The 24596-nt window shown below is 41.6% G+C and overlaps 2 protein-coding genes and 1 long non-coding RNA gene across 3 annotated transcripts in view; 2 read left to right on the forward strand and 1 right to left on the reverse strand.

Moving 5' to 3' along the window:
* Nucleotides 1-352: 352 nt before the first annotated feature.
* ITGA1 (integrin subunit alpha 1) overlaps nt 353-24596 on the forward strand; it is a 102341-nt gene continuing 78097 nt past the window's right edge. Inside the window, exon 1 of the mRNA XM_075067479.1 lies at nt 353-651. Coding sequence (XP_074923580.1) covers nt 588-651 — 64 coding nt within the window. The 5' untranslated portion in view covers nt 353-587. The remainder of the gene's footprint in view (nt 652-24596) is intronic.
* LOC116835772 (uncharacterized) lies at nt 1397-2489 on the reverse strand. The gene is made up of 2 exons (XR_004376291.2): nt 2287-2489; nt 1397-1766 (listed from the first exon to the last, which is right to left on the reverse strand). It is a non-coding gene; the product is annotated as an uncharacterized LOC116835772 (long non-coding RNA).
* PELO (pelota mRNA surveillance and ribosome rescue factor) lies at nt 9458-18518 on the forward strand. The gene is made up of 2 exons (XM_032798904.2): nt 9458-10617; nt 12673-18518. The coding sequence occupies exons 1-2, from the start codon at nt 9892-9894 to the stop codon at nt 13102-13104; spliced, it is 1158 nt and encodes a 385-aa protein (XP_032654795.1). The 5' UTR covers nt 9458-9891; the 3' UTR covers nt 13105-18518.

Here is a 24596-nt window from a genome sequence, read left to right on the forward strand (position 1 = left end):
GTCTTGTAATCTGGATTTAACGCACTTCTCTTCATCGGTTTGATTTGTTTCATATGCTGACGGGAGGAAGGGGCACGAGAACAATGACAGGCCAGTTGTAATCCGGAGCCGGACATCCAGCTCTCTCCTACTGCCCTCCCACTCCCATCCTGGGTGGGGGTTGGCCGGTAGGAGACACCCAGGAATTATAAAAGTGCATTTGTCCCTTTAAGGTTTGCTTTGCTCCCTGCAGGCTTTAGCCTAAACACTGAGATCTGACTTTATTTGTACATGTCTCTCAGCTCTGGGATCCTGCCACGCGGGGGTTTCAAAGACCCAGAGACCGTCTGGGGTTAGGGGGGCGGTTGTGTGTGTGGGGGAAACTCATCTTGATGTGAAGAGAAAACTTGAAGGGACTGAAACAACAAACAGGAAATGCCTAGCCCGGCTGCTGCTCTTGCAGATGCAGAGAGGACCAGAGGCAGTTGCAGCGCACTGAGCTCTTCCCCCTAACAGGCACCGTGTGAACGAGCGAGCTAGCCCAGGGGATCTGCTCTGCTGCCCCCCGGCCCTGTCCTCCTTCACGGGCTATCCTTGCCACTGCAGCCATGGGCTCCCAGCCCCTCCGTAGCAGAAGCCCAGGTGTCGCTGTCCCATGCGGGATTCTGACAGGTGAGAGAACTCTCTCTCTTTCCCTCTTCTCTGAAGACCCAGATCTGCCAAGTCTCGCTCCTCTGCAGGGAGGCTCCCTTCTTAGGGAGGATGAATCTCTCAGGATATGGCACCAGAGTCGCTTCAAATCTCTATATCCATCATCCCTAGAAACCTCACTCCGCTCCTAGTGCCCCGGTTTAAGAGAGTTGGGTTTTTAAGAAACTTTATTTCGCTGGGCGTCAATCTCCTTTACACCCTAGCATCTCAGGAAAATACTCAAAAGGCAGGAGGGATGGGAGACAACAATACAAGTAGAAGCTGCTGGGCGAAGGGTGAGTTATGCAGGAACAACATTGATGAGTGTGAACTTTTTTCTTGGTTTCTGATATGGTTGACTGCAAAGGGCAATGTTAACTGTTCACACTGAGGAAGGCAAAAAAATGTTTCAGGGACGATAGCTCAGCCCATTAAGCATGTAGTATTTCCATTTAAGGACTTAATGTTGTTGGGGTTTTCTTTTCTTTTGCACAAAAGTGGGGGGGGGGGCAATTCAAGTACTGTGTGGACAACAATTTCTGATATGTTGGGGGAGTTGTGGCTAAAGCGTTTGTATTTAGGGAGAGAAAATTCAAGGAAATGGAAATGAGTTGAGGAAGTGCAAACATTCACATAACTGTGGGATTTGTCTCTCTGGGATACAGATTTCTTACAGTGTGAGCAAGGCAAAACAATTGAGCTGATAAAGTCTGAAATTAACCAATAAGCACGAAGAAATAAGCTTTATATAAATCATCCAAATAGAGAGTGACAGGAAGTGGGGGAAACGATAAGATCATTTATATTGTTGAAAGTATTTTGTAACTCTTTTCTTCACTTTGGGATTGTTCTGAAGCGAGATTCATGTACAAACCTGAACAAGTGTAGTAATCTAGGTTTATCAGGTAGTTGATAGGTAGCACTTTGCAGATGTATATCACATCATTATAATTATTTCCTAAACTATTATTACATGATCCTTTCCCAAATCCTTATACTGTACTTGGTTTTGTGCAAGTGATGGTGGTGTTTCTTTGTGGAGGGGGGATATGCAGCTGCAGCAGTTTTAAACACTTATTTCTGGACTCCTTTTCCATCTGGAATTGAACAGTTAAAACTTGTATTGGCTACAGATGATTCAGCAAGAAAAGTGCAAATTTAAATGAACTCAAGAACTGCAAAAGATAAAGTTCTTTCATATATGTGCAACGTGGACAAATTAATAGTGCGATTATCTGAACTTTAATTGCCTAACTTTTATCTGACAATTATAACAACATCACATACACAGAGATTATTTTAATATCAAAACAATGAGGCTTCCTCAATTTTCACCCTCATTCACTCTCAGTCTGCTTCTACATAGCCCCTGAGCCTTCTCTCTACTGGAGCTCTCTCTGTTCAAGGGCACATTAATGTATTATTATTATTTATTAACCATGTTTATTATGGTAGTTCCTAAGGACCAACCAAGAATGGGCTACACAGAGTAGAAGTGAAAACACAGAATAGCAGACAGTTCCTACCCAGGAGAATTTACAATCTAACTAGACAAGCTAAAAACACAGTTTGAGAGAATGTTATATAACAAAACTATCCCATCTCTTCTTTTCTTACCCCTTCACTACCTCTTCTCTGTTCTTTTCCTCTTGTCCATAACAATTTCTCTATCATTTCTCAGCTGCTCTCCCCATAGCTTTTTGCATTCAGAGACCTCTCTCCCATTCAGGCCCTTCTGTCTTGTTCTAGACTGTTGCAAGTTCGCAAGTCCAAGATACACTGGTCACAACCCTTCTTCCTACCAGTGTCACCTCAGTCTTGCCTGGAGTCTGCTTTAGCCAGCTACTCTTCATACAGGTTCTGATCTAAGATAAGCAATGAAAAATAAGTTGATGGTACAACTTTAGTTTGACTAAAAGGAGAGTTGGGTGACCCAACTGCAAACAAGATATTATCTAATCATAAAGAGGAAACTTTAGAAAATCATGTTAACATAAACTATATGCACCTTTATCTTTTTTTATTTTATTTTTTTGTACTGCTCAGAGCGCTTGAAAATCAAGTACTGAACTGCTCCATTTAAAAAGAAAATAGAACCCTTTAAATTATCTAGGAAAACAAAACAGAAAGCTAGAAAAGGTAGGAGTGGGGGAGTGAGCGTAACAAGAGCTCATAGGTCCTACACCTACAAATCTGTCTTTTTCTCTCTGAGAATGAATGGGAGACAACATATAATCCTACACATTTTTGATTGAGCTCTTGGTACTTTTGACTTTTCTGAAATTTTTTAAAATAAAATTGATTCATGAAAAAATGTAATGCATAGTAATAGATACTTAGCTGATGTCTTCTTGCTCATAGGGTCCTGCCCTACTGAAGTCAAAGGCAGAAGTCTCAATATCTCATTGGGACCAGGACCAGGTTTCTGGTGCGATGCAACTCAGCTAGGTGTTCCTCAAACTTACTGAGATAATATTTCTCTCTCCAGCAGTTCAGACTTTTGCCCATTAAAATGAACAACACATTCTTAAGCTCAGTGGGTGCAGGATCAGACCATGAGTGCAATACCCTGCTTGTAGTATATTTTTATACAAAACTATTATAAGAAGCATTTTATTGCTTATAGAAGCTCTTAATGAACTAGGCTGTATTGATCTGTGTGTTCAAGCACTTGCTTATCACATATAGCTCAGTGGTTTGAGCATTAGTCTACTAAACCCAGGGTTGTGAGCCCAATCCTTGAGGATTTAGTGATTTGGGGCAAAAATCTGTCTGGGGATTGACCCTGCTTTGATCAGCGAGTTGGACTAGATGACCTCCTCAGGTCCCTTCCAACCCTGATATTCTATTCTAATGATTGATATGAAGTTCAATTGTCACATTGTAACTTCAGAGTTTAAGCAGAACTCCTAACTTTTGCATCTCTCGTTAACTTTTTTATCTTAATACTGCAACTTCTGTTTTAAATTGCCACCCTATGCTGCAGAAACAGGTGTTGTCAGATGCTACCAGTGTGGTGCTCTGCTACATTCAATGTTGATTTCAATCAGCTACGTGCGTGTGTTCCCTTTGTGTGCTGCCCCAGCTCTGCGCAGATAGCTGACACAGCAGACCCCGAGAGAACCCACAATGACCACAGATTCTAGTAAGGTACGAAGGCACTTCGGCCAGGTTTATTGTCAAATGAAGCACAATGATCGTTCCCTCTAGACTTTACTCTACAGGACATACTACGAATATGTGCCCCCTGGCAATGGACTCAGCTCAGTCAGTGGTGGGACTTTCCACTGCCCGCTAGGCTGGACAAAGACACTGCCCCAGGGATGCATTCTTATACACAGGTACAAACAAGTTACACATCACTCCTGACGTATTGAGGTGCAAGCCTTCTACGTAGCAAGGTACAACCCTCTACATAGCTAGGTGCCGCCTCTCACCTTGTACATGTTGGTTCGAACAAAACAACTCTATCCATCATATTTCCCTTTTGGCCCTGTCATTGAGATGGGTTAGCCTGTTCCTTGTTATCTGTGTGAAGTGTACAAGTATGCAAATGTTCTGATATCTGGTGTCCAGTACCTTTTAGGTATGTCTCTTTTCGCAGCATCAGCCCTTTCCTTGTCAGCTTCTGTGAGCAGGGCCTGCCTCTGGCTCACAGCTTTACTTCATGTTAGCAAAGTCTTGACTATTACTTTAGTTCAGGTCTTAGGCCTCATAGCAGGCCTCTGATACCAAGGTTTATATCTCAGGACCTCCTCTTACTACAACAGGCAAAATAATTTGATATGTTGGGAAGTCAGAAAGTTGACAATTGCTTTATTTAAAATTGAAATTCTGCTTAAAGAGACACTCTCAACTCTCAGAGTGGTAGCCGTGTTAGTCTGTATTAACAAAAAGAATGAGGAGTACTTGTGGCACCTTAGAGACTAACAAATTTATTTGAGCATAAGCTTCCGTGGGCTAAAGCCCACTTCATCAGATGCATGCAGTAGAAAATACAGTAGGAGGTGTGTGTTAGTCTTCCTGCCAGTTTATGTGGTTTTACAACCACAATTTCCAATTTTAAAATATATATATATATTGTTCTCTCCCATGTCAGCCACAAAAAAGACCTACACAAATAACAGGGAAACTGTTTAAATGACTGAGTTCAATTCTACAGGCCTTATGCTTGTGCTTAATTTTACACAAGCAAGTAGTTGCAAGAGACCAGATCCTCAGTTATGTAAACTGTCATAGGTCTTCAAAGTTTAAACCAGGTGAGGATCCGGCCCATAGACTTTAATGGGATTACTCAAATAAAAAAGTTACTCAAATGTTTAACTATTTGCAGGATTGGGATCTCTATGGGACAACAGTGCATCTGGTAACAGTTGTCAAATACAAAAAAATAAATACATTGGAAATACATAGCAAAATATTTCTTTCAGTTATAGTAACCTGAGATGATTATTTTAAGAATAGGCACAAAATTTTCAGATAGAAATATGACATATGTTGACAATGTCTCTTTAATTGTAGATGGCATAATTATAGTTTAAGGTGACTATAAACGTAGTTATGGATCATAGTTCCTAATTTGTATAAAGTTTTCAGTTTTTTGCTTGAAAAAGGAATCCAGTATCCCTAGAAATGTCTGCTTCTCTCCACTGCACAACAGAAGTAGATTACTGTATATGTGTTGAGTTGCAATCTCTCTTGCAGTCACTATGAAACATGGCAATCTTTAGTTTAGCAATGTTTAGTTTTGACAACACAGAACAGGTCAAAACTTGCATGAACTGAGTATTTATCTATTATTTAGAGATATCCAGCCTTCTCCTGTCCTTTAAGATGCAGCAGTTCCATTGACATCAGTGGGACTGCTGGTCTGAGTAAAGATTACAGGACTGGGCTCAAAGAGTAAAGGAAAGATCTCTGATTTGAAAATGTATAATAATGCATATAGTTGAGCTGTCAAATAAAAGAGAAGACTTACATTTATGCAGCAAGAAGAAAGTATAAAATCCTTTTACGCTTGTTAGTTAAGCGCTACTTATAGCTAATTTTCACTTGAGAACAGCATGAGTCTTGCATTTGAAATTGTGTATATCTTAAGCAACACAAAAAGGAAAATCCAGCACTCAGCCTGTGTAATTGGCCATGTGCTGAGAAGATGCACAGTGTTAGAGAAAGAAGAAATTTTCTTCCCCCAACCACAGCACAGTTGTGGAGCCTCTTTAGGTTTCAAAACAACCAGCTATTACAATTGAAAAGATGTTAAACTAAGTGCTTAGGGGTGTTTCAAATTGTGTTAATTAACTCAAGTTGCCTAACTTGATTTTTAAAAAGCACTTTTTTGCACGGTCCTCAACTCCCAGTGATTGAGGTGACCTCTGCAAGGCTTTCACCTAGTTCTGGAGGTGAGTGGTGGAAGGACACAGACGCCTTGCCCCACCATATTCTCTGTGGCATGCTGCTCACAGGCCTCATGCCAAGCAGGGCTCAGAACCATGCAAAGGGTGCACACTCCCTTTCTCTGCCATAGTGGAACCACACCAAGCCAACTGCACAGGAGCCTCTGCAGCTTCAGAGGCGGGAACCTGATTTGTCACAAGCTGCCAAAAGCAATGTCTGAAAAACGTGTCACAAAAATCAGCATAATGAATCTCTGAAAATATTCCCTACTCCAATATGTTGGATAAATAATTGACTAGCTGAAGTATTTAGAGCCCCCAAAAGGTCTTATGCTAAAATATAGAAGCATTTTTAAAAGTGAAAAAGCGAAGTAATATCCAACCTGCAATGCAAGGGAAATGAGAAACGCTCCTCCAGGTTCAGAAAAATGTATATCCGATAAATATTAAAAAAGGTGGGAGGAAACTCCTAAAGAAAAACTGAACACAACCCCCATCTAGATTGTACGATTTTGTAATTGAAAAGAATGAACAAATATAAGACCCAATCCTAACCGTTACGTCTGTGCTTAACATTACACCTGTGAGTAGTGCCATTAATTTCCATGGGATTACACATGCTAATAGTTAAGCACGTATGTAAGTGTTTACAGAATGGAGCATTAGGCCTCTTATTCATAAACCCCATTAAATAGTATCCTTTGCCTTTGTGTGATACTTAGGACTCAGTCTTAGGAACTTAGGAATTGTAATACCAAATCAGAAATGAGGTCCATCTAGTCCAGTATTTTTCTCCAACAGCAGCCAGCACTATATGCTTCAGAGGGTGTAAGAACTCCACAGCATCAGACAATCTGCCTCCCATTCGGTCTCATCCTGAGCTCTAATAGAGATCGGCTTAAACCTTGAAGCATGAGGTTTAATAAACCTCTCAGAATTTTTGCTATTCCTTATGATAACTCTGGAGATTCTGATCTGTATAAACATCCAATCCCTTTTTGAATCCTGCTAAATTCTTGGCCTCAGTGATCTAGACTAACACGGCTACCCCTCTGATACTTGACCTCAATGACTTTCAAGAGCAGAGAGTTTCAGTCTAATTATGTGTTGCATGAAAAAATATTTCTTTTTATCAGTTCTGAATTTGCCACTTTTTTATTTCATTAGATGTTCCCTTGCTTTCGTGTTAGGAGACAGGGAGAAATGAAGCACTGTTCATTATTTTATATACTTCTAGCATGTCTCCTCTGATTTATCTCAGTTCTAAATTAAATAATTCCATTCATTTCAATCTCTCTTCCTGAGTTTTTCCATGCCTCTTAGTCATTCTCATCACCCTTCTCTGCACCATTGATGTATATAAAGGGATTAAAATACTTTCTCTATTGTTCTTCCCCACCCCCCCAACCATTCCTTATGCAACCTAACGTCATTTGCATTTTTGACTGCAGCTACACATTGAGCAGATGTCTACAGTGATACGCAGCATCCTTTCCTGAGTTGATACATTTAAGTTCGAACCTTCTAAGGTGCAGTAGTTTACATTGTCTCCTGCACTGGTATGACTTTGATTTGTCAACATTAAAACTCCCATTTGCCATCATGTTGCCCATTCATCTACCATGTTGAGGTCTCTGTGAAGTTCCTCATAGTCCCCTCTGGTCTTGATCTAACCTAAATAACTTTGCGTCATTTGCAAATATTGCCACCTCACTAGTCACCCTACCTTTTCCAGGGTCTTAATATAGTAATCAACACTGGACCTAGTACAGAACCTTGAGGCACCCAACTATTCACTTTTTGCTATGATGAAAATGACCTTTTAATCCTTTTTGTCTTCTAGCCAGTTTTTGATAGATGACATTACTTCACCATGACTTCTTAGCTTCTCTAATAGTTGTTTCTGAGGGATCTTGTTAAAAGTCTTTTGATACATCTAAATAAATTGTCAAGTGGTTTTTCTTTATCTACTACTTTAACGATGTATTCTAAGAGATTAATGAGACATTATTTTCCATAGCAGAAACCCTGTTGGCTATTTTTTCCAATACTACTGTTTAAAAAATGCCTCAATTCTGCAGCTTGTTCTATATATATATATATATATGCATAATGTAGCACTGTATTCACAGCGAGAGAACCAAGACATTTAGAAAATAAAAACCAACTTCTACTAACCCTGCTTTTTATTCACAGAGAAGTTCTTATGTGAATGTAGTTAATATAGTTTATCTTGCTTCTTCCAACAAAACGGCTTTCAACCTGTAGACTGCTGGGGAAGTCTGCAGACTATGTTTAAGACTCCCAAAGGGATCCCATCTCCATTTGAAAAGTTTTAGGGGTTCACATATGAAAAAAGATTGAAAACTAATGTTCTAGCAGGCACAATGTTGCTTTTTAACATTTCCCAAGACATAGTTTAATCTTTCTGTCATAGATTTCCAGGCCAGAAGAGACCAGTGTGATCATGTCATCTGACTGCCTGTATAACATAAGTCATAAATCTAGCTTCATATTTACCTTAGTCTTCAAATTTGGCTTGTTGTGGGGACTGTAATATTGGCAGCTCATGGGAGCCCAACAACTACACTCAGGAGCCTTGGGTTCTCTGCCACTGAACTACTGAATAACTTTTTTGACAAATCACTTCTCTGCACCTCAGTTTCCCCATCTGTGAAATAGGAGTATTGATACTAACCTCCTTTGTAAAGTGCTTTGAGAGCTATTGATACTAAGCGCTGTATAAAATGTAGGTATTGTTACTAATCTCTATTAAATGGAAGAGCCTGCCAGTGGCCATGCTTGTGTGCCCGACTAACCCAGCCGTTACTCTAGCTTTGTGCCAAAGGGAAGTGGAACAGAGCAAGGCCGTGCACCCGGGCAGGCCGGCTCTCTAGCAGGGCGAGAGATGCTCCCTTCACCAGGTACCACAGCCCTCGCACGGCCCCCGGGGCCAGCACTGCTCAGGGGCAGGAGGCAGTAGGGCGGCGGCTGCGCTCGGGGCACGGTGGGCTGGGAGCAGGCGGGGGGACGTGCTGGGTCAGGCGCCGCGTGGCCGGCAAGCGCAGCCCCCCTCAGAACAGCGGTGCTAGAGCCATGTGCACCGCCCTGACGTCGCTTCTGTCTGTGCCGCGACCACCGCCCCTGCCTCGCTAGCAGCCAAACCCAGCCCCGAACGTCCACCCGAGCCCTGGCCCCGAGCAATCTCCCGCTGTCCTGGGCACATTCCGCGCATGCGCTACAAGGGGGGGGGGGGGAGAGAATGCAATCAGCGTCGGCGACGCCGGCATTTCTGTGCGCATGCGTGATTAGGGTTCGCCGCCGGCTCCCTGAGCCAGTTTACGTAAGTGCGCCGGAAGTAGACAACGTCTTTGCTCCGAGTTGGCAGTGTACGCATGCGCTATGGGAAGGAGCTGCCTAGCTGGCGCGTATGCGAGGGGGACGGTGCTGTCGCCGGGCTGCTTCCGACTGTGCCTTGTCCTGTCCCCAGCCAGTGCGCAGGCGCGTCTCGGTGTCGCCGCCGCCGCTGACGACTGACTGTGGAGTGTCGTCAAGCGCCGCTCGGATCAGCGAGGTCAGTGGAGCGGTCAGCCCGTTAGCGTGAGGGGGTCCGGTGGCAGGCAGCGCCTCTGCCAGGGCCTAGAGCCGGCTGGCACCGTCCCACGTGTCCCCTCCGAGAGGCTTCTGCCCCCGTCCCCTTCCCGCCGAGAGTACGCAGGGTCCCCAGGCCGTGTGAGGCCCCAGGCGTGGGCTGAGGAGCCAGCGCCTGCCCCGAGAGCGGGGTGCCGTGCTGTCACGTTTCCCGGGCAGGCCGGGCAGCGGCAGGATGAAGCTGGTGAGGAAGGACATCGAGAAGGATAACACAGGGCAGGTGACACTGATCCCCGAGGATCCCGAGGACATATGGCACACCTACAATCTGCTGCAGGTGGGCGACAGCCTGCGGGCATCCACCATCCGCAAGGTGCAGACCGAGTCCTCCACAGGCAGCGTGGGCAGCAACCGCATCCGCACCACCCTCACCCTCTGCGTGGAGACCATCGACTTTGACTCACAGGCCTGCCAGCTGCGGGTCAAGGGGACCAACATCCAGGAGAATGAGTACGTCAAGATGGGAGCCTACCACACCATTGAGCTGGAGCCCAATCGCCAGTTCACGCTAGCCAAGAAGCAGTGGGACAGTGTGGTGTTGGAGCGCATTGAGCAGGCTTGTGACCCAAGCTGGAGCGCTGATGTGGCAGCAGTGGTCATGCAGGAGGGTCTGGCTCATATCTGTCTTGTTACTCCCAGCATGACACTGACCCGGGCCAAGATTGAAGTGAACATCCCCAGAAAACGAAAGGGTAATTGCAGTCAACATGACCGAGCGCTGGAGAGATTCTATGAGCAGGTGGTGCAGGCAATTCAGCGTCATATCAACTTTGAGATTGTGAAATGTGTTCTGGTGGCCAGCCCGGGGTTCGTAAGAGAACAGTTCTGTGATTACATGTTCCAGCAGGCAGTCAAGACTGACAACAAGCTGCTGCTAGAGAACCGGTCAAAATTCCTTCAGGTAAAGTAGATAAGTAACCCTTAAATCAGGAAATCCAAAAAGAGTGAAGAGTGATACAATATGACAAAAAGGTGTTATAAGTAAAATGATATTAACACAAAGAAAACTTGGGCTGAACATCAAGAGAAATGTATTTTTGGTGGGATCTTAAATGATTGGCTAGTAAGGAATGTAGGTGTCCTTTCATTTGGGACATTTAAATCTAGACTAGATAAAGCAGTAGGTAATTAAATGAAACCCCCTCTCCCCTCCGAAAAATATAAACAAACAAAAAACAAAAAACTTGATAGTGGCTCATTAAGATGGCAGAAACTACAACAGTTGGGAAATTACATGAATGTCAGCTCAGTCCTGTTGTTTCAGGCCCTACCAAAGTCCGGGTCCATTTTGGTCAATTTCACGGTCATAGGATTTTAAAAATAATAAACTTCATTATTTCAGCTATTTAAATCTGAAATTTCACAGCATTCTAATTGTAGGCGTCCTGAACCAAAAAAGAGTTGGGGGAGTGTCGCAAAGTTATTCTAGGGGAGGTTGCAGTATTACTACTCAACTTTTGCAGTGCTGCTGCTGGTGGTACTGCCTTCAGAGGTAGGCAGCTGGAGAGCAGCAGCTGCTGTCCAGGAGCTCAGCTCTGAAGGCAGAGCTGCTGCCAGCAGCAGAGCAGAAGTAAGGATTGCACGGTATGGTATTGCCACCCTTATTTCTGCACTGCTGCCTGCAGAGCTGGGACCTCAGTCAACAGCTGCCACTCTCTGGCCATCCAGCTCTGAAGGCAGTAGCACAGAAGTAAGGGTGGTATGGTATGGTTTTGGTATGCCATCCTTATTTCTGTGCTGCCTTCAGAGCGGAGCGCCCAGCCACCAGCTGCCACTCTCCAGCCACCCAACTCTGAAAGTAGCGCAGAAGTAAGGGTGCCAATACCACCCCCCCCCATAGCCTTGCAAGCCCCCTACAACTCTCTTTTGGGCCAGGACCCTCAATTTGAGAAACGCTTGTCTCCCCCGTGAAATCTATATAGTGTAAGGTAAAAGCACACAAAATACCAGTATTCACAGTGGGAGTCCAGATTTCACAGTCCGTGACGCATTTTTCAAGGCTGTGAATTTGGTAGAGCCCTAATCATGTGTGTTTAATGACAGATTTAATGCTGCTGTAAAAAATGCAAACAAAAACATACCTGTAACTGGCGGGACTGAGTTTACATTGCTGTTGAAAACTTTAATATTTGTTTCTCTTGGTTTGGTTGTCTGCATGACCTTAAGATTTCATTTACTGATTATTTTTCATCTGACTTCTTGGGTATTTTTTAAAGGCGAATGGAAAAAAAAATAAGAAAAGACAGATCTTATTGGCTTCCTGAGTTTACTACTTCTGGCTTCCCAGATTAAGCAGGTCTTTAGTCCAAAATCAAGCTTCCAAGCCTTTGGAGATCCCAATGCGTTAAAAATAGATTCAGAAGTATGAAACCGGCATTTGTTTTATCTCAGTGTTTTAACATGGATATGTACCAGGTTTTTTCTGACTTTTAGTGATGATCACCGTGTGGAGCAGGGTCCAATCACTACTGAAAAGTGCACACTTCCTACATGTGCAGCATGTGCAATGCATGCCTCTTCTGAAGCATATATCTGTAGCCTTAGCAGGTTTTTCTTTTCTAAACAGTTGGTATATTGTTTCAGAGATGTAACTTTAGAGAGAAAAACAACCCAGCTTTCTTTTTTTTTTCTTTTTTCTTTTCAAATGTAGCAAAAGCACTAGTTCCTATTGAGGATTACTCTGATATCTAGTTTCAGATGTATTTTGCTCTAGGCCAGTGCTCTAAATCCCAGCACGTTTAAAGCAAATCTTGAATGATAGAAACATTTTTTTCTATCCTTGCTAAATTTAAAGGTAGCTGAAGGGATTTTGTTCAATATTTATGAAAAAAAATCACCTTGAGAAAGAGACTGACGATCGAAAATTTCAGTTCACAAGTGAAACATATAAGACTAAATAATCAGCATGGACTAAATGATCCATTTTTTCTTCTATCTATAACATTTATTATTGTAGGTCCACTCCTCCTCCGGACATAAGTATGCGCTGAAGGAAGCTCTTTGTGACCCAGCTGTGGCCAGCCGTCTCTCTGACACAAAAGCAGCTGGTGAGGTCAAAGCCTTAGATGACTTCTACAAGATGCTGCAACATGAGCCTGACCGGGCTTTTTATGGCCTCAAACATGTGGAAAAAGCCAATGAGGCCATGGCCATTGATATCCTGTTGATCAGTGATGAGCTTTTCAGGCACCAGGATGTGGCTTGTCGCAGCCGATATGTGCGGCTGGTAGATAGTGTGCGGGAGAACATGGGCACAGTGCGCATATTCTCCAGTCTCCATGTGTCTGGGGAGCAGCTCGGCCAGCTGACAGGGGTAGCAGCTATCCTGCGTTTTCCTGTTGCTGAGCTCTCTGACCAAGAGGAGGAATCCAGTTCTGAAGAGGATTGATGACAATGGCTCACTCCACCCTTCCCTCATAGCATAGTAAGACTAAAATGACAGTCACGGCACTTCCTTTCCAAATACTGCAAGCAGATGTGCCGTGGCATGCAATTTAACATTTTGAGAACGATATTTTTGAAGGTGTCTGGTTTTGTTCAATATGCTCTACTGGATAGCCATATGTATTTGCACTTGCTGTGGTAATGATGATGATGGGTATGCTACAGGTTGGGATTGACCATTGTTTGTATAAACTACACTCTGGATCTCCAAGAGCATAACAAACATATAAAAGTCTCTGATTTGGTTCCTGAAAGTTGCTGATTAGGTATTTTAAAGAAGATGAGTTTCTTTGCCTTTTGGTGAATGTACAAAAAAGGATAATAAATTAAGGGGGAAAAAAACACTAAAATGTCACATTTTTCTGCTTTAAATTATGTGCTTGCAAACAGTACTGCAAAGTACGGAAAGCAACGTGTTAGGTATCATATTATAAAGTATACTGATACTTTTGAATGAGCTATCCAAGGCTCACCCATCTGAATGGCTATGTTGACAACTTGGTCAGGAACCCAGAGGTTATACCCTACTGATGTAAAAAGGAGTAGATTATAGTAGGGATGGGAAGAATACCAGATGTGGATCTGTCTTTGTCGTGAGTCCAGCCATTTGGCTCAATTTGGCAATATTTAATACCGTTCTATCAGAAATGGAAACTTTAAAAAAAAAAAAAAAATACCGTGAATTGACAGTATCCCTTTAGACATGATGGCAACTGGAGGCCGAGGTGTGAAGCTGTATGTGCCATGCTTTTAGCTTTTCTTTAAATGCACTACCTCAGATCCCTGTCATGTGAGCTTCAGAAAGTTGTACTATATGCTGATTTATATGCTATAATTCAGATGCTCCAGCTTTAAATTAACTGTTTTCTAATGAATCAGTGTTAGGATAATTTGGGCCTGATGCTGCAAGCCCTTACTTGCATGAGTAAGGTGTGCAGAATTAAGTCCATAGTTTCCCTAGGAATCCTTTTGGCAGTTGATAAATGGCTTGCATTACAGTCTCATAATCTGGTATTCTCATGTAGATGTTTTTAAAAACAGGTGTGTACAGTACAGTTCCTCTTGGAAATAGAAGATCTAATTAGAGGCAGGATTTTGGCCTTTTTGAAGGTAGTGATGGTTAGAAAATTAACTTAGTTATTTCCCAATTTTATTTAATCTATTTATCCATATTTATTAAAAGTGCTCAGAACTGAGGTGATCAAATGGTAATCCAATATTTCCTGGAGTTTATAGTTTTTAAAAAAAGTTTAGCTGGGGGAGAGCAGGGGGGATAAGGAGGGGGAATCTTCAGAATCTGAAACACAATTAAGGTGGTGTTTGGGGCGAGGTGGGGCGGTGGTGGTAGTGTCGAGTAATAATGTAATTTTTACATATAAATAATCCAGTTTTTATCAGGATGTCAGGCAAGGCATGGTCGCAAATTTAGATTTTTTTGTTTTTGTTCTTTAAATACTAACTGTTAAAACTCAAGTTGGGGCAGCCCTTGAGTTATAACTTGAATTAACTTTTCAGTGAGTTGCAATGGTCCACTTTGGAAATCTGATTATAGAGATCTTGGCCTTAGAGCCCAATCATGCAAGGTCTTGAATGCCTTCAACTCCTATTGAATGTTTATCTGTTTGAGGAATTATAAGTAATCACTGAAATTTTCTCTAACAATTAGCACTGTTTCACTAAAAAAAAAAAAGGGGGGGGGATGGGGGCATTCTTGTTGAAAGGCTGTAGTTTATCTGGCAAGATCTTGAGCTGCTAGCAAGGGTTGAAATGTCCTCAGCTTACATTAAAGTCAATGTGATTTGACAGATACTCAGCACATGGCAGAACCAAGTTGCAATAAATAGTCTTACATCTGACACGTTAGTTTTATAGCACTAAATAGTTTCACTGTGTCTAAATATGGCATAAGTATTTTCTCCCTTGAGTTTGCTGTATTAGGCCTATATGTTGGTAAGCAAACATCAGTGGTGGTTGTTAAATATTGCGATAATTTTCAGGATAACACTATTTATAATTAAGACCAGACTGCAGCACTGAGCTTGTATTTGGCATGGATAGCTTAAAATATCTTTGCATTGGTATAATTTGTTAAATTATGCTATCCCAGATTGTGGTACAGAAGGGCTTGCTGGTTGTTTGTGTCATGCGTGAAAAAATGAGTGAATTTAAAAAAAATTAAGGGGTACTAAATTTTTTAGCCTTTTGTAATACATGAAAGGTACAAAGTCAAAGTACTGCAATTCCACACTTCTTATACTATGTGCCTCTAAGTGTGACATGTACTGTATTGTCAAATACAGCTCTTCAAATAAATAACCAATATATCGGTTTTTTGGAAAGGTATAATTCTCAGAAGTGTGAGAACTTATTTTTGCAGTTCAGTAACACTTTATAGTGGTTTTGTTTCTCTACAATATTTCTGTTTGTTTAGAATTGGAGTTCTGCAGTGAATGAAATTTATAAAAATATAGATTTTTCTTTTAACTATTATTGCAGTGCCACTAGTTTACTGAAAGAAATACAGACTTCCTGAAAACAAGACACCTGTAAATTTGTTCATAAACACTTTTTGCAGTGTAATCAAACCCATAAACGATACAAAAGTAACATGTGGAAAAATGCATCAGGTTTCAGGAGAAAGTGTATGGAATCATCCTCCAAGTAGATGCACTAATGCAGACCCCCTTCACTTGACAGAGTTCCATTGAAGCTGATACCTTTGTAGTTAGAGGTATTTGATGAAGAGTTCTTTCCATATTGGCACATGTACTTGCAAAGTTAAGGCTTTAAACTTTTATATAAACCATATACAGGGATACTTCATCCACCACTGGAAGTCAGCAAGTGTTAAACAACACAGCAGTATTACACTACAGCTTAGGACAGGACATGAGTACCTTTTCTAGCCAAAACTGCAATGGAAGTAGAGATCCCTGAGCTTGGATTGGCCCAACATGGAGAGCCCCATCCTAAACTTATGCCTTTGGGTTTTCAGCAGTCACAAAGAGGACCTCAGTATTGCCTTTCTGAAAGAAAGATGAGAAGTATAGACTTACATTAACTCTGTATAATACGGTTTATGCTGTGGTTACCTTATTGATCTCTCCTTTCCTCGGATCAGCTGTGACACTTCTGAAGTATATAGGACTTAACATAGAGGAGCTGGCTCTAGCATGCCTGCTTCTAGGATTGGCATGTTGTGACCTGGCCTATGCTTAACATTAAGCCTGTCAGTAGTTCTGTTTATTTTGATCCAGCAACCCCTGTTCCTGGACTGAATAATTCACTTGGGAAAAACCACTGCTGATCTCAACATGCAAGTGTTGTGGGATTTTCAATAAGAAATTGATCATAAAAATATAATATGATCAGCAACTGAAAAATAAATCCACTTGATTATATATCTTATTTTATTTGCTTTGTAACAACTGTTTTAGAGAAGAACATGATTAACACTGACAATCATTTATATTTTTATTTAGCTTTGAGCAGTTTTTTTTCTCATTTAGGCCATTCAAATAAAATGCTATTAATTATAGACATATAAAGGTTATTTTACTAAACTTAAAACACATTTATAGAGCAGTATTACTCAGACATCAGTGGTTCAGGAACCAAATTAGCAATCAACATTACCCAAAAGAGCCATTCTAGTGTGATTTCATTATATAATTTATATTTATATATAAAAAATACACACACAGCAAAATGAGTAAGTATTTTATCAACTACAATTGGTTAGTAACATAGTAAAAGCATCCTGATTGGTTAATAACTTAGAATGGTTAATAATTAAATCACACTGTGTTTTAATGCATCTCCTGTAGCTCTTTGCAACACATATTAAAGAGCCACTTGCAACTCTTGAGCCTCAGTCTGAACCCTCTAATTTGAAACATCCATTTAAAAGGTAGATACTAAATTTAGACACAGTGGTAGTGGACTCAGGGATTCATGATAGTGAGCCTTGAAATGTAAAACTTGTTTTGTCAGTTCCTTTTGTTACAGCAACACTGATTAAATAGAAACCATGTAATGATATTAAGGATTATATTTTATTGTTGTATTCTTGGGTCTGACACCCTCCAAAAAAACCCATAAGTCCTAGGTTTGGAGCAAACAGGATAGTACCAACTCCACTTATTTTTAACTGTTGAAAATATAGATGGACATATGAATTTTTTCTTCATAATTTGTTAATTAGCATATATTTGACATTTTGTTCTGTTACTTTGAACTATACATAATGAAAATGTAACCTACTTATAAAAAGTGAACATATGCAAGTAGGCTTTTAATATTCACTTTTGAATTAGCTCAACTAGACCACTGTTTACATAACTAAAGTTTTCATATTTCTAGCTATGCTTTCTTAAACAGAAATGGCACAAGTTACTTCAGTTTTAGAAGGAAAAATATATCAAATGTCAAATAGCAAAAAGGATTAAGCTACTGTTCCTCTTATCCCCAGTCTGTCCTCTGCAAAGCATGGACTATTCCTTACACAAAATATTTCTGAAAGTAATTTTCAAAACAATGAAATTCTTGAAAAGGGCTTACTGAGAAATCTGAGTTACTTTGGGGATGTAGTTTTCAAAAATGTAAGGGAAAGATTTAGAAATACACAGCTTTCATACTTTTGAGGTAGATTCAAACAAACATGAATTTGGAAGATCATTTTTATATAAAGATCTCTAAAGATAGTGAAACATTTTATTGTATAATAAAGTGAATATTTTGAGGTGTGCCATTTAGATAATAGGTTTTTCTGAGAGGGAATAACTTCAGTATAATTGGTTCCACAGCACCTGTAATTCTCTGATTACTTCCACAGCTTGTTGAAGATGATTGTCACATTCAAATTTTGTGTAGAAAAGTAACTTTATTAAAACCTATAGAACTGTTAACATGGAAATCCTGATTAAGGAAATCTTTATTCAGTGAGGACTGAAGTAAAGAAAATGCCAATCATGTTAGGTCTTCCAAGTACTATATTAGGGTCTAAATTCAAGCTCCAGGTTGAGACTTTTGTTTTCTGAGCAAAGAAGGAATAAACACAGGCTAGAGAGCTCCTAGTCTGACACTTGCATAAAGAATTGCTCAATGAATAATGTTTAATGCTGCCAGGTTTTTTGTTTTTGACTTATCTGGTGTTCAATGGCTCTGATTTTAAGATAATGGCCACTTGTATTATATGAACTATAAAAGGAATGAAAATCTCTTAAACACAAAGCTAACCAGTAGTGCGAACTCTTTCAACTGACTGAATTAGAAATATCATGAAGTAAAGTTGTTTTGTAGTCTCTTAATGTAAAACAGAATGTTAAGAAAAAAATATTAAATTCTTTCCTCATTGTGCCATTGTTCAAAAATTATTGCCCTTCCCCATTGCAGCTGAGGACTGTAGAAGGTAGGGGAGTTGATCTCCCTAGTACTGCCGGAGTTGATCTCCTTAGTACTGTCAGCTTCTGGCTGATCCCAACTGTCAAATTTAGTTCTGAACAAGTATTGGCCCCTGATTTTTTTGTCATTCGCTTTGAAAATTCTGCACAAAATATAGCTGCTGCCATAAAGCTCGAATAAATTAATCATACAGTGTAGAAATACTTAAGTTTGTGGGCTGGAAAAATGTTCAACTGACTTTTTACTGGAAGAACTTTAAAGCAAACAACATATATATTGCTGCAAGAATATGTAATGTTTTCACATGAAAGACAAATTTAATTAAGTCTTTCAGGGAAGCATTAACCTTCAGAAAGCTGGCACTTCTATTTGCCAGCCAAAAGAATGTTTAGGGGGAAGTTTCTTTTTTTAATGTGTATTTCTGCATGCCTCAAATGTTCAACTTTTGTGTGTAGAAAAGATTTGATTTGTAAGGTGTTAAACACTATTTCCTTTTTCTTTTTTGTGTGCCTTAGGAAAAATTTGGCAGCCTGCCAAAATCACAGAACACTCTCTAGACTAGGCTAACATTATCATATTAGTAGGCAATACTGCTGAAAACACCTGTGAGCTGCCCCAGCTGCTTTTGGCAAGAGGAGAGGGGCGTAGGAAGGGGTATCACATGGAGCAGGACTTCCTCAAACTCCCAAGATAGCAAAATCCAAGCTGGGCTCCCATATTATATGGAGCCAGCAGCCCTTTACCTCTTGTGAGAGAGTTCCACATGGGATAGAAGGTTCCACTTCCTAGGGTGTGGGGGGTGGCGGCGAGGGGGTGGGAGTACGTCAGCTATCTTTTGGACATAGCACATAGTTCCCATCCTCTATCTTGGGTAACAGGCTGCTGCCAGTTAACGTGGTTAGTCCTGTAGTTTACCTGGTAGATGTCTGTGCTGTAGTGTTGAAGGTTCATATTTCAAACTCTGATGATTATTCATTATGGGGAGGTTGTTACAGTTGTACATAAATGGTTTTAAGTTTTGCATACCAAAAAAACTAGGAAATTACATACAAAAATCTGTGTTAAAAGAATATTATTTTTTCAAGCATTCTGAAACATCCATCTCCCTTCTGCGTATGTATTATGATAGTCTTTAACTACATCACGTACTATTTTTTGTCACAGAATACCTATTTCATTCAGTGCACAGGTTGAATGTTGCACAGACAACTGTAAATCTGGCATTTCCTAACTTTTGAGTGTTTGACTTTGCAGCCTAGATAGATAACCTTTTAACAGTTAGAATATATAATTTAGAACACATGGAGCCTTTCACTTCTAGAGCATAAGGGAATATTCAGTTCAGGAGCATAGTAACTGACAGCCATAACTGGGGCTCTACCAAATTCACAGTCCATATTGGTCAATTTCAGGTCATAGCATACCATAAAATAGTAAATTTCATGATTTCATCTATTTAAATCTGAAATTTCATGGTGATGTAATTGTAGGGGTCCTGATCCAAAAAGGAGTTGCATGGGGTGTGTCACCAGGTTTTTATGGGGAAGATCTTTTAACACAGATTTTTATATGTAATTTCCTTTTGTATGCAAAAGTAAAATCCATTTATGTATAATTGTTACAACCTCCCCATAATGCATGATCAACAGGGTTTGAAACATGAACCTTCAACACTGCAGCACAGCCAGCTACCCTTACTTCTGCGCTGCTGCTGGCAGAGGTACTGCATTCAGAGCTGGGCAGCTGGAGAGCAGTGGCTACTGGCCAGGAACCCAGCTCTGATGGCAGAGCCACCGCCAGCAGCAGCACAGAAGTAAGGATGGCCTGATATGGTATTGCCACCTTTACTTCTGCACTACTGCTGGTGGAGCATTGCCTTCAGAGCTGGGCACCCAGCCAACGGCTGCAACTGTCTGGCCACCCAGCTCTGAAGGCAGCGCAGAAGTAAAGGTGACAATACTGTGACCCTCCTGCATCTCCTTTTTGAGTCAGGACCCCCAGATTAAGAAACTCTGGTCTCTCCCATGAAATATGTATAGTATAGGGTAAAAGCACCCAAAAGACCAGATTTCACAGTCCATGACATGTTTTTCATGGCTGTGAATTTGGTAGGGCCCTAGCCATGACTATTTTGGAGGTTGAGTAGCCTTATATGAAATAAATTTGTCGTCTCAATTTAGTTCTTAGTGGGCATTTGTTTACATCACACTAGGACCCCAACAAGGGCATTGAATAGGAGTGAGGCACGCTAGAAGAGTTATGTGAAGATGCTTATACTTCTGCTACTTATTCTGCATCTGTTGTGAGAATTAATATTTCCATCTCTAGTACCTTTCATGAGCGCTACATTTAAAAAAAAAAAAAGAGAAACCTGCAGTCTCCTTTTGTAGATTCCCTACAGGCACTGAAGTGATTGAACTTATGCCACTAAAGATATGTCTGCACTTAAAATGCTGCATTGGTGTAGGTAATCCACCTCCTTGAGAGTACTCCTGAGGGAATTCTGTACCAAAAAATTAAAAATTCTGCACCAAAAAATTAAAATATCTGTGCACAGTATTTTAAAATGCTACAAAATTCTGCATGTTATTTGTCATAACACAATATAAGCACTCCAGTTTCAATTATTTTGGTAATTTATTTCAAAATACTTGTCAGCAAATATTTGGCAACAATACAGAGACACAAAAATTCCCCTAGGAGGAGGGAGTTAAAGAAACCCTATGACAGCCTAATTCTTGTTTCTCTGCCCCCTCCCCCTAGAGCCCAGCCAGAGCCAGACACTCACACTCCCTCCCCCTCATAGTCAAGCCATGGGGCCCTCCCCAGCCCAGACACTCACACCCCCTATCCTCCAGAGGCCAGCTGAAGCCCCCACACAGAATTCCGTGGACCTACCACTCTCTTCACCAGGGTGTTAGTCTGCTATAGCTATGTCTTTCCGGGGTGTGGATTATTCACACCCCTGAGAGATAAATGTAAATTCCTGGTGTAGACCAGGGTCAGTATTTAGTTTTAAGGTTAAAAGCAACAGTTGACATATACCTAGTTGACCTAACAATTTAATACCTTGGGCACTATGGAATTGCCTTGTTAAAATTAAACTATGTGTAGCCACTGTGATTTCTAAAGAATGATGCATATTCCAGGAATGTGTGGGTTGAAATGGATTGCTTTGAATTACAATAAACAGTTTCTGCTCTATGGAACATGGGCCCTCTGAATCCAGTTCCACTGGTTATGATAATCAGTACGGTAAAGTAAACAATTATTTCCGTTCTTATTAATTAGGCAACCACTATTACAGATCAAACCATCTTGTTTAAAGTGACTCAATGATCATTATGTAATAGTTGGCCCTTATACAGCACTTTTCACCAGAACATTTTTAAGTGTTTTACAAACATAGAAACATTTGTGAGGGAACTTGAATTTGGTTGCTCTACTTTCCCAGGAATTATAAGTGCTGGATGTGGAAGCTCATACCTTGTGCTGTCCTTCCCTTCCCCCCACCAAGTAGGAGTTCTAGAATGTTAAATTAAATTGGAAATGTTGCAATATGGAAGAAAATACCTTAAATACACCAGATAAATAGATTCTTAACTATACTTTCCTAAACTTGACAAAACTAAGATCCACATTCTCTTCTACACCTAGGCCATGGCTACACTTGCAAGTTGCAGCGCTGGTGAGGGGGTTACAGCGCTGCAACTTAGCAGGTGTCTACGGCCTTGTCTACACTTGCAAGTTACAGCGCTGGTGAGGGGGTTACAGCGCTGCAACTTAGCAGGTGTCTACACTTAAAAGCTCAGCCAGCGCTGCAACTCCCTGTTTGCAGCGCTGGCTGTACACCTGGGTCCGCTTCCGGTGTAGCGAGTCCAGCGCTGCTGTTGCAGCGCTGGTCATCAGGTGTGGACACTCACCAGCGTTTTTATTGGCCTCCAGGGTATTAGGACTTATCCCAGCATTCCTTTTCAGCCTCTCTGGTCACCGGCTTAGCACTCCACTGCCCTGGGTTCAGGCCGGAGAGGAGAGGGGAGGTGTAGAGTAACCCGAGAGGGAAGCGGGGCTTGCCGCGCTCTGGCCGGAGCTCCGGCCGGGAGAGCGGGGCTTGCCGCACTCTGGCCGGAGCTCCGGCGGGAGAGCGGGGCTTGCCACACTCTGGCTAGTTGCAGACCATGGAGGACCTCTCATAGAATTGTCAGATGCTTCTGTAAACACACACACAAATACTTCTCCGCCCTTTTATCCAAGGAAAGGAAATAACAAGTATAGATCAAAATGCAAAACACCAAACCATTTATTTTCATCCTCTATTCTACATCACTACAAAGCCTGGCTTTAATCCGAGTTCTGCGTTAACTTGAAGACAACGCTACACTTTTCCGTCATGACCAGATGCAAAGGCAATTCACTTGTGCCCAGGAGATCTACATTTGTTCCTGGCTCCTTGCATGCCTCTGCTTAAGCATTTTGTATGGTATGTAAACCACAGTCACAGGAGCTTTCCTTTCAGCCCTGAGGACAGGTATGGCCGGACTTTACAGACGCAGTTGGACAGCCCTTTCAAACCAGCTAGAACGGAGCTCCCGCGGAGAGCGGGCTTGCCGCCCTCCGGCTGGAGCCCCGGCCAGACGCGCGGCAAGCTCCGCGACTCCACAATCCCGCGCTGGACGCCCGGCCGGAGCGGGCTAGCCCCCGCCGCGGACTCTAGCTGGGAGCGGGGCATGCTTGCGCTCAGCCGCCGGCCTTCACTCAAGGAGCGGACCATGGAGCAGACTGCTGCCGGGGATGGGTAAGTTTAAAAAAAAAAAAAATAATAAAAAGGTGCCGCTCTTTAGGGTGGCGGGTCCGATTCCTGCGCAGGGGTCCATTGAACAGGAAGTGGAATGACCCGCACCCTTCCGTCCCCTTCCCCACAACCCACAGCGCCAAAATGGGACCAGGTGCTCTGTGGATAGCTTCCCACAATGCACCACTCACAACAGTGCTGCAACTGGTGCAAGTGTGGACACACTGCAGCGCTGGTCGCTGTCAGTGTGGACACACTGCAGCGCTGGCCGTACACAGCTGTACGAGCACAGCTGTAACTACCAGCGCTGCAAAACTGCCAGTGTAGCCACAGCCCTAGTCTCTGTGCAGTGCAGCAAGGGTAGGGTCACAAAGGAGCAAACACAACTTCCTGATTTTTGTGTTTCTTCTCCATTCACCGCAGCATAGTTTAGAACAGCCTAGGGTCTGCCTTAAACAATGGCAGCTGTTAACATCCTCCAAGGAGCTGTCAGCTAGTTAAGACTAGTTGAAATACAATATAGCTTCTGGCATACCCTGTAAGCTGAGGCTGGAAGGAAAGGGTAACTGGCCAGTTTCCAGCCTCTTTGTACTGCTGGAGCTATAAAGTTGAGAGCTTATTGATGTAAGAGAATATGATAAAACTATAAAGTGCAAGTGTTTATTTACAAGAGTTCATTTCCCTGTACATGTTGGTAGCACTCAATTCTTCTCTCAGACAATTATAGCTTTTTAAAAAAAGGTGTTGAGCACTTATAGCTCCTATTGGCTTCTGAAGATGAGACCATTGATGAGCGTTGCCAAAAATAAAGTATTCTACATGAGCCTGGCAACATTCTGCTCACTTAGGACAAGCAGTGTCTAAAATAGTGAATAAAATGCAAGATTTTTCCTAACTAGTAAATATTCAAGTTATCTTTGCAAGGCTGACCTAGATGTTCTGCTAGGATACTAACTTTCTTGTATTCGCTGGAGTCTTAAATGTACCATGGGTGGGAAACGTAAAGTAACAGCAGTAATTATCCATGTATAAAAGCTCTGGTTTTTAGGACTAATTGTGAAAATTAGATTTCTCTCGTCCTCAAAATCAAAACATCAAAATTAAGGTTTTAAACTTAAAAAAAAATCAGCTTAAATAAATCCTCTGCATGGCTGGTGCCAGTCTACTCTTTGTTTTTTATTAGACAGTGAAGCAACTTTAAGCCAGAGCTTAAATTAAATTAAATTTTCAAGACTGTCAGC

This window comes from Chelonoidis abingdonii, chromosome 6, assembly GCF_003597395.2.
Source record: "Chelonoidis abingdonii isolate Lonesome George chromosome 6, CheloAbing_2.0, whole genome shotgun sequence".
Lineage (NCBI taxonomy): Eukaryota > Metazoa > Chordata > Testudines > Testudinidae > Chelonoidis > Chelonoidis abingdonii.

What these genes read in the sequence shown, in the direction of transcription:
- PELO (XM_032798904.2), top strand. Translation starts at nt 9,892, where the DNA reads ATGAAGCTGGTGAGGAAGGACATCGAGAAGGATAACACAGGGCAGGTG. An exon ending in ACCGGTCAAAATTCCTTCAG is followed by an intron (nt 10,618 to 12,672) that starts GTAAAGTAGATA and finishes TTATTATTGTAG; the next exon opens with GTCCACTCCTCCTCCGGACA.